Source organism: Echinops telfairi, unplaced genomic scaffold (genome assembly GCF_000313985.2).
Source record: "Echinops telfairi isolate 266 unplaced genomic scaffold, ASM31398v2 ScPeMD7_7407;HRSCAF=8445, whole genome shotgun sequence".
Taxonomy (NCBI): Eukaryota; Metazoa; Chordata; class Mammalia; order Afrosoricida; family Tenrecidae; genus Echinops; species Echinops telfairi.
In genome coordinates, this window is record NW_022111307.1 from 5324393 (window position 1) to 5333107 (window position 8715).

General features: G+C 43.2%; 1 protein-coding gene across 1 annotated transcript in view; it reads right to left on the reverse strand.

The window, feature by feature from the left end:
- Window positions 1-2875, reverse strand: part of ADIPOQ (adiponectin, C1Q and collagen domain containing) — a 6950-nt gene extending 4075 nt beyond the window's left edge. Inside the window, exon 1 of the mRNA XM_004713465.1 lies at window positions 2668-2875. Within this exon, the coding sequence (XP_004713522.1) occupies window positions 2668-2875 (208 nt within the window). The remainder of the gene's footprint in view (window positions 1-2667) is intronic.
- Between the last annotated feature and the right edge of the window lie 5840 nt (window positions 2876-8715).

The following is an 8715-nucleotide window of genomic DNA, read 5'->3' on the forward strand; positions in this document are numbered from 1 at the left end:
CTGATACCAAAGGCTCAAGCAGAAAGCAAATGTTTTGAGAATGATGATGGCAACAAATGTACAAATGTGTTTGACACAATAGATGTACGTATGGATTGTGATAAGAGTTGTATGAGCCCCCAATAAAATTTTTTTAAGCGAGGAGAGAAAAAACAAAACAGATCAAGCTCATGGTGTATCAGAGAAGGGATCAAGTAACAAAGTTGTAACCATTCAAGTCATATTTATCATTTTAATCTACTATACTCATCTCTCCAATACTCTCTGTCTGGGAACCACATACAATGGAGTACTACACATCCCTAAAAAGCAGTGATGAACATATGAAGCACATCGCCACATGGGAAGAACTGGAGGAAATTATGCTCAGTGAAGTAAGCATAATGAGAGTTATTCCTACCCCTCAGTTATGGTTAGAGGTAAATCATCAAAAGTGTATTCCCTGTGTAGCTCTTGCAAATGTATTTTGGGTTTCCACTGTCATCCACTGTCTTCTGCACACCAGAATCTCACAGTATACACTCTGATACTATTCTCTCCCTTGGCTTTGGATTATATGATTTACAATCCTGGGGTCATGGATGTTGGTGTGCTTCTTCCATGTGGATTTAGTTGACATCTCACTTAAATGACTACATGTTTGGAAACAAGCTTTTAAGTCCCCAGACTCTATTCTATCTAATTTTTTCAGTACATTTTGCTATAGCACCCATATCTTCCATGATTTCTTCATAAAGGTGAGTATCAAGCAGGGCCATATCATAAGAACTAATTTTTCTTAGAATGGAACTAAAATTAAGTGTGAGCCAAAATCCATTCTTGAATCTTTGCTTTTTATCTGCCTCTGGCTCACCTTGGAAGCATCCTTGTTGGTTGATGGTAGAGACTCTTAATGATCATCTCCCTTGAGTCAATCTCTTTTGAGATATGAAAGAGTTTAAACAAACAGGCAAGCAGAGAATGAGCTCCGAAGACGGAGAGAAGCAAGTATTCTACTGCTACTGCAAGGTTAGTGGTTCGAATCCACCAGCTGCTCAATCAAGAACAATAAAGCAGTCTGCTTCCATAAATATTTATAGCCTTGGAAACCCTATGAAGTTCTGTGTCCTATAGGGTCACTGTGAGTTGGAATTAACTCAGTGATAGTGGGTTAAGAAGAAAAGATATAGGGTGTGATAGTTACTCTTTTTATGCCAACATGGCACCTGAAAGTAGATATGGGTGGAGTTTAACCAGCAAATCAAGTCACAGCCTGATGGTGCCTTCTTGTGGGTGTGACCTCCTTCTAAGGAGGGTTCTGGGAACCTCCCCCTCTCTCTCTGCCTTCACCTACCTGTTGGCGCCACATGGAAATCTGCACTAGCCCTAGAGATGTGTCCACCACCACTGGATCCACAAGTCTTTGCACCCACCAGCTGGTGATGTTCCTGTATTCTCCATCATTACATGTGGCTTCATGAGTCTTAAGAGGGACTTATGGACTAGTATCAGACTTATGGACTAATATCAGACTTATGGACTTGATCTGGACTAGACTAGGATGTTTTCTTGATATACAATTACTCCTTGTGATAGGTAGGTTTATTGTGCCAATAGGAACATGTGGGATTAATAAGGTTGCAGTTTGATTGGAGGGCAAAGAGATAAATGGCTTGGCAAGCCCCGCCCCCCTTTCTCTTGCTCTCTGGTGATCAGACCAACATGCAGCTGCTTTCCCTAAGTTCTCTGCCTCAACTTGTGAGCTACACTACCTGTGGGACAGTCAACCTGTAGATTATGTAGCTAGAGCTTGAGGTTCCTTTGAGACCTGCTTTGCCACATTGATGGTATATAGCACTTGAGCTTGAAGCTGTTGGATCCTGTTGTTTCGATTGCTTGAGCTTGATATCCCATCTGGGGCCTGCTTTGCTAAGCTCCTGAGCTGCTGACTGTTGGTGACCAGCCCTGCTGTTTGCTGCCTGTTGCCAGACTGCCTGCCTTGCCTTAAGGAAGACTCAGCTCTCTGCTTCCTTGACCTTGGACCCAGCAGCCCTCATGAGTTGAAGGACTTCCAGGATAGTAACTGTTCCATGGAAGTGAGTTGAACTGAGCCCTCTATGCTGCTATGTAGACTAATTAGCTGTTGTATCTATCTATCTAAAATCATAAGTGTCCTTGTTTTGTTTTTCTAGAGAGCCCTGTCTAACACACTCCTTGATGTAAAGCTCTTATACATATATGAGTGTCTCTGGAGTTGTTTCTCTAGTCATCCCAAACTAACACAGTAAAATAGATGCCAATATACATTGAGATCTCCAAGGAAGCAGAAGCTAAAGAGACGAGGACCTTCCTCCAGTGCTGGCAGAGAAAGAAAGCCTTCCCCTAGAGTCTGCACCCTGAATTCTGATCCTACCTTCCTACCTGTGAGAAAATAAAAAAATTTTGTTATAAGCATCCACTTGTGCTATTTCTATTATAGCACCACTAATTAACTAAAATAAGGACCAACCCAACACCCACTTCCAGTAGCTTATGATCATGGTAAAATAGCAACAAATATAAAGTGCTATAGTTCTTCCCTTTGTCTAGGTTTTAGTAGAAAACAATGCCCACCCACAGCCCTGGAAGCCCTCCTCGCTCCAGGAGCCTGATCTGCACTAGAGGAAGAGGCCAAGACCTTGTCCTTACCTGGTTCTCCTTTCTCACCCTTCTCTCCAGGGGTGCCATCTCTGCCATCACGGCCGGGCGTCCCATTGTGGCCAGGATAACCTGGAACGCCAGCCATCCAACCTGCACAGCCCTCCTTGGGTGGGGAAAGCAGGACTTCAGAGTCTTCAGTCACGGTCTCACTATTGGGCAGGGCCAGTAACAGTAGAACGGCTTGCAGCAGCAGCATCCTGAGTGCTGGAATTCACATCTCCACAGTCAGCCAGGAAGAAGCAGACAAGAGGCAGACCTCACATAGCAGACCCAGCCAAGACTTAAGCAAGACTCCATCCATTCAGTAGAGTCTTTGTCTCAGAACTGCTCTCGAGAGTCACATGTTCCAGGAAGCCCTGCTAGTTTAACTCATTTCGATCTCTTTCTGTTCTCAAGTTGGTCATCTCTAGGATCATTCCCTATGCATACTCTCTTGTCCCTAGAAGAATTGGGAGCTCGGCAGAATCAGGGATGGCATTCCTCCAATTTCCCCACATTGAATACAGGAACAGCCATGTGGAAAATGCCAAGAATCCATCTCTTGAGTTTTCCAGGAATGAGACCGAGATTGCCTGACTCAACTCCAAACCACCTTTCTCAATAACCCTCTCTTTTTCTTTTCTTCCTCCCTTTGTTTCATTTTCTGACTCCATTTCTCCTTTATTTTCCCTTCTATTCTCCTCCTTCCTCTATCCTTTCCAGGGTTGCATGTTTGACCATTTGGCAGCAGTAAACTCCTCCCCCCCCCACCCCCCACCACCCCCACACACAGACACATTGAGTCAAATAGACAAGCAGAGGCATACTGACTGTAAGAAAATCCGCTGACCCCCTTTGCATGGGCTAGTTTAGCTGCTCCTTCTTGCCTGTCTTTCCCTACTCAGTGTTCAGGACAGTAGCTATCACCTCATTTGGGATGCACTCTCTCTCTTCCCACCCCCAGCTGAGTTGGTTGTTTGGACTCTGTTTCCCAAAGGCCCTCACTTACTTCAATTACAGCACTTCTTGAATTCTGCTGTACTTCCCAATGTGCTTGCTCTTCTCCCCCACAAAACTAGGGAACATCTGGGGACGATGCCTGATAGCCTACCAGCACATTACCAGTGCTGGTTCCCATCAAGTCAAGTCCAACTCGTGGCAACCCCAGGTGTATTAGAGTAGAATTAGGCTCCAGGTGGTCTTTAATGGCTGAGGTTCCAGAAATGCCTCACCGGGACTTTCTTCTGAGGCACCTCTGGGTGGACTTGAACCTGTAACCTGTTGATCAGCAACTGAGTGTGTTAACCATGTGGACCATCTAGGACATTTACCAACACAGAGCAGGGGTTAAAGAAACATTTCTATAATGGGGGGTGGGGTGAGAGAAAGAGACTCAGAGAGGGAAAGCAAGAGACAGTGCCAGGGGGAAAGAGAACAGAATGAACGCGGAAAGGAAGGAGGGACGTTGGAGTATATTTGAAATATGTATTCAGGAGCCAAAGAAGTCAAGTAGTTCAGGTGGCCCAGACTTCCTGTCTCAAGAACTTCCCTCCATATCCTCTGCCCAGGAGAGGGGCCTTGGTCACAAGGACATTGGCCCAGTCCCAGGTCTTCCTCTGATTGGTTGGATGGTCTGAGGCCATCACACCTGGTTGCCTGGGTCTTAATTGTACCACCACCCCTATTCCTTTCTCACCAGGAGGTGGGAGAAAGCACCACAGAGAAGGAACTGGATCATAGGATTCTGGATGGAAGGTACTGCTTGAACTCTGCTGCCTTTGAAAGGTGGCTAGTCTCGGGGCTGTGATTCCAGACAGAGCAGTCCATGTGGTGTGTGTGTGTGTGTGTGTGTGTGTGTGTGTGTGTGTGTGTTCTTCAACAATTTGCTTGTTTCTTAGAGATTGCATCAAGTCTTCAGAATTGAATTTGACTCCAGGGTACAGTTTCTTCTATGAGGGATGCAGGAAAGACCCCATTTGACAACCTTCCCCACAAGATGTGTATGCTCCCTGACTAGAATTCCATGCCTATGCCCCATTACCTGGGGTTCCAGACTCCCCTCTCCACATGGTACTTCCAACTCATCGTTCATCTTCATTATATAAGACCTACTTACAGTTTTGCCTCTTGCTGAAATATAAGGCATACCCCGAAAATAAGACCTCCCCGAACATAAGGCCTCCCTGATAATAAGGCCCCCCAAAGCTACCTTACCTCTGGACTCTGGACCATAGCAGCGGGCGCCGCTGCACAGCTCACTGTTGGCTGCAGCGCAGCCGGAGCAGACAGGAAGTGCAAGTAAATGTACCATAGATTGTTGTACATGGAAATAATAGTAGTAACAAGAATTTCTTTATACTGTAGGATTCACAGTTTGTCTGATTATGCTGGTTTGTGATGACAACTACTACTGTACTGTATACAGGTATTAAAGTTCCTTTTTTTGTTGTTCAACAATAAATGTGTACCGTATTTTTCTTCATGGAAAAATAAAATATCCCCTGAAAATAAGACCTAGTGCATCTTTGGGAGCAAAAATTAATATAAGACACTGTCTTATTTTCAGGGAAGCAGGGTATGAGAGGGTACCGCCCCCTGCAAAAAAAATGATGCTCTTTTTTTTTTTAATGTGAGGGGAATAAGGCATTTGGAGTTCATTCCTCCAGGTCAGACTGTTAATCAAGCTTTCTATTTAGAGGTTCTGAAAAGATTGCCTAGCAGTGTGTGACCAAAATATGCCTGATTTGTGGCAGACAGGGGACTGGTTTGCCACCACAACAATGCACCTGCTCATGCAACCATCTCACTGCGCCAGTTTTTGGCAAAAAAAGAGCACGTCTCTCTTGCCCCAGGCATCTTATTCAATTGACCTCACTCCTTGTGACTTCATTTTGTTTCCACGAATGAAGAGGGACATGAAAAGACAACGATTTAAGGACGTAGAAGAGGTGAAGAAAAAAAACCAAGAGAAGTGCTGTAAGCCATCCAAACAGATGAGTTTGAAAAATGTTTCCAAGAATGGAATTGCAGATTTGACAAATGTAGTGTCATGGAGAGTACTTTGAAGGTGAGAAGGTTGTTTGGTTAAAAAAAAAATTAAATACATAACTTTGAAAAAAAATTCCATTGGGGGGAGTACTCCCACATATATAACATATGAGTGTTATATGTGCAGTTATTATAAATAATAATATAGGTGCTTGGAAACTACAGGGGAGAAAATAAAAGCAATTCCAAGAATTTTTTTTCTGTTTGTTTTTAACTGTAGTGAAAAAGCATACTTTACCTAACAATTCAACTTCTCTATTTTTGCCTTATCAATTTCTAGCTTTTGTAACCACCATTTTCAATGTCTACATGTTAGTCTATGAAATGGATACAGCCAAAATATAATTGACTACCTCCCTTTTATTGGATTTTTAGCATATTTCCATTTTAAAATAGCATTGACAAGTTTGTGGCAAACATCCTCACGTCGAAAGTTTTTACCCAAATGTCAGGTTATTCCTACGTGGCATATTCTTATAAGGAAAGCCACTCCGCCAAAGGTCAGAGCATTTTTAAGACTTTGGGTACAGATTGCCACACTGTAATATTATATCGTCGCTTAGTAGTACATTAGTGTATATGACAGAGGGCCTGTCTCATGCTAACCTCAAAATCAGCAGTTTAAAAGCGCCAGCCTCTTCAGATGAGGATTTTCTACTCCTGTGAAGAGCGTCAGTCTCGGAAACCCACAGGCAGAGGCAGTTCCACTCTGTCCTGTACCGCAACTGAGTCAGAATCTACGCAATGGCAGTGAGAGCCGGCTTAGCTATTTCACTAGTTTTGCATATTATCATAAAGGTTTTTCTTGCTGGTTATTTTAGAGTTAGCATTAGTTGCTAACTAGTGAGTTGGACATTTTCTTGAAGACTTAGTTTGCTAACGTAATATCCTTATTAGTGATTTCTCTGTTAGGGCACTGCCACGTTTCATAATTAGGAGCTCTTTGGTTGTTGCTGTTAAATCCATTTATGTAAGTTTTTTCTCCACATTTTGTCATATATTCTGTAAAAATTCTCTTCGGTCTGAAAATTACTCTTTTCTTTTATTTCTCCTAATGTTTAGGTGTACAGAAGTTTTAGCTTGTCTATCATCAACTTTGATACCACCACCACCCCGCCCCCCTGCGCTTTTCAGTGTTAAATAGTTGTTATCCAAGCTAGGGCTTGGTAAGTAATATCTTTGCTCCTATCTTTTTTGTGGTTAGATATATGTTTTAATTCACTCTCCAATTTGTGATTGTGTGTGCATAATCTTTGATCCTATAGTTCTTAAATGAGTTTCCCATTTGCAGATTAGCTTTGTAAACACCTCTATTTAATCTTTTCCACCTTATTGATTGGATACATCAGCGGTCAAGTACTGAGTTTTAAAATGATCTTATATTGATAACACAAAGAGAGAATGTGACTGGTAGACAAATAAAAAGAGAACTACGGGTGGGGGGCTGGGGGAAGGCGATCAGCAATGAAACAAATGTAGAGATGGGATGCCCCTTGTTTGTCATGATCCCCATCCAAGTCACCATCTATCACCCTCTGCTGGATGTGGGTGGGACTCACAGGCTGCTTCTCAATCACTGCTGGAAATAAAATAAGTAGCTCAGGCTTGGCTTGTCCCAGAAAAAGAGAGAAAACAGTGGGTTAGGTGCAAAGCCAAGCCGGAGAGACCGGTACAGAGAGAGATTGCTTGTTCTGAGACATTTAAAGATTCTATGGTTTTCAACTTTTCCAATGCTTGTCCCCTTTAACACTCTATGTGTTGAACAATAAAAATACAAACATCGCTTCTGAGAATTTTACAAACTTCTGTTTGTTTTCTCCAGAGACCGGAGGAAACAAGCTATGAGGCTTTGGGGGGTGCCATTTTTGGTGGGAGTGAGGGGAGGTGGATCCGGGTTCTGGGAACTGGTGAGGGACAGCTGAGAGGAGTCACAAAGAGGGATATAAGCGGCTGATTGGGGACTTTTCCTAGGGAGTGAAGATTCAGATGGTCTCCAGAGTTCTCAGGTTCCTCCTCCTCTTTTAAAATCAAGATCCTGTTTTCCTGTCCCAAGGGAACCACCTTTTGCCCCCAGTCCTTCATTGCTGTGAAGAGAAGTCCCCATTGACATACAGTGACCAGTCTCGGCTCCCTGACAAGGACTGGGGGCGAAGGTACTGAAAAAGGAAGGGGAGAATGGGCACAAAACCCGAGGATGTTACTGACGCCAAGAAGAAATCTGCTTGAAGAAAATTGTCTTCTAACTTACTTCTGCATGGAAAACTAGCAACTAAGAACACGTGCAAGTCCACGCAAAGATGCAGCCCTTTTAAAAGTTATTATTCCAAAATTGCTTACATGAAGCCATTGTCACACTTCAATTTGAAAGACTTTTCTAGGCAAGAGCATCATTAATTGGCATTGAGGACTGTGATCTAAGACTCTTATCATTCCTACAAAGAACTTTTCTGCATGGATCCTGAAGCCTAATCCAAGTCCCACTTATCTAATTCTTTCCCTTTGTAAATTTCCATGTGGAACATCCTCACCTCATTTAACATCTCATTCAATCCTCATAATCCACTTGGGACAGCACTGAATAGAATTAGGAGGCTGGCTTCATCTGTAAGACGCTTCTGTTTTATGTTTGTAGGAGAATTAAACCACTGAGAAGGCTTAGCAGGGTGCTGTGCCAGCACATTTCAATGCTAAATAAATGTTAGCTATGACTAAAATTGTACTCATATATTAAGGATGAGGAAAGTGGGCTTTAGAAGGATTAAGCGGTTTTTCAAAATCTCCGAGCTAAGTTGCAAATCAAACTCCTATCTTCTACCATTCAATAACGGGCTCTTAGGCATGGCCCTACGAGTGAACCAGCACTGTAGTCACACATGTTGTGGTTGCTGTTGTTGGTTGTGGTGGTGCTGGTGGTGGTGGTAGTGGTTTTGGTGTTGATGATGGTGGTGGTGGTGATGGTGGTAGTGGTTTTGATGTTGATGATGGTGGTGGTGGTGGTGGTGGAGATGA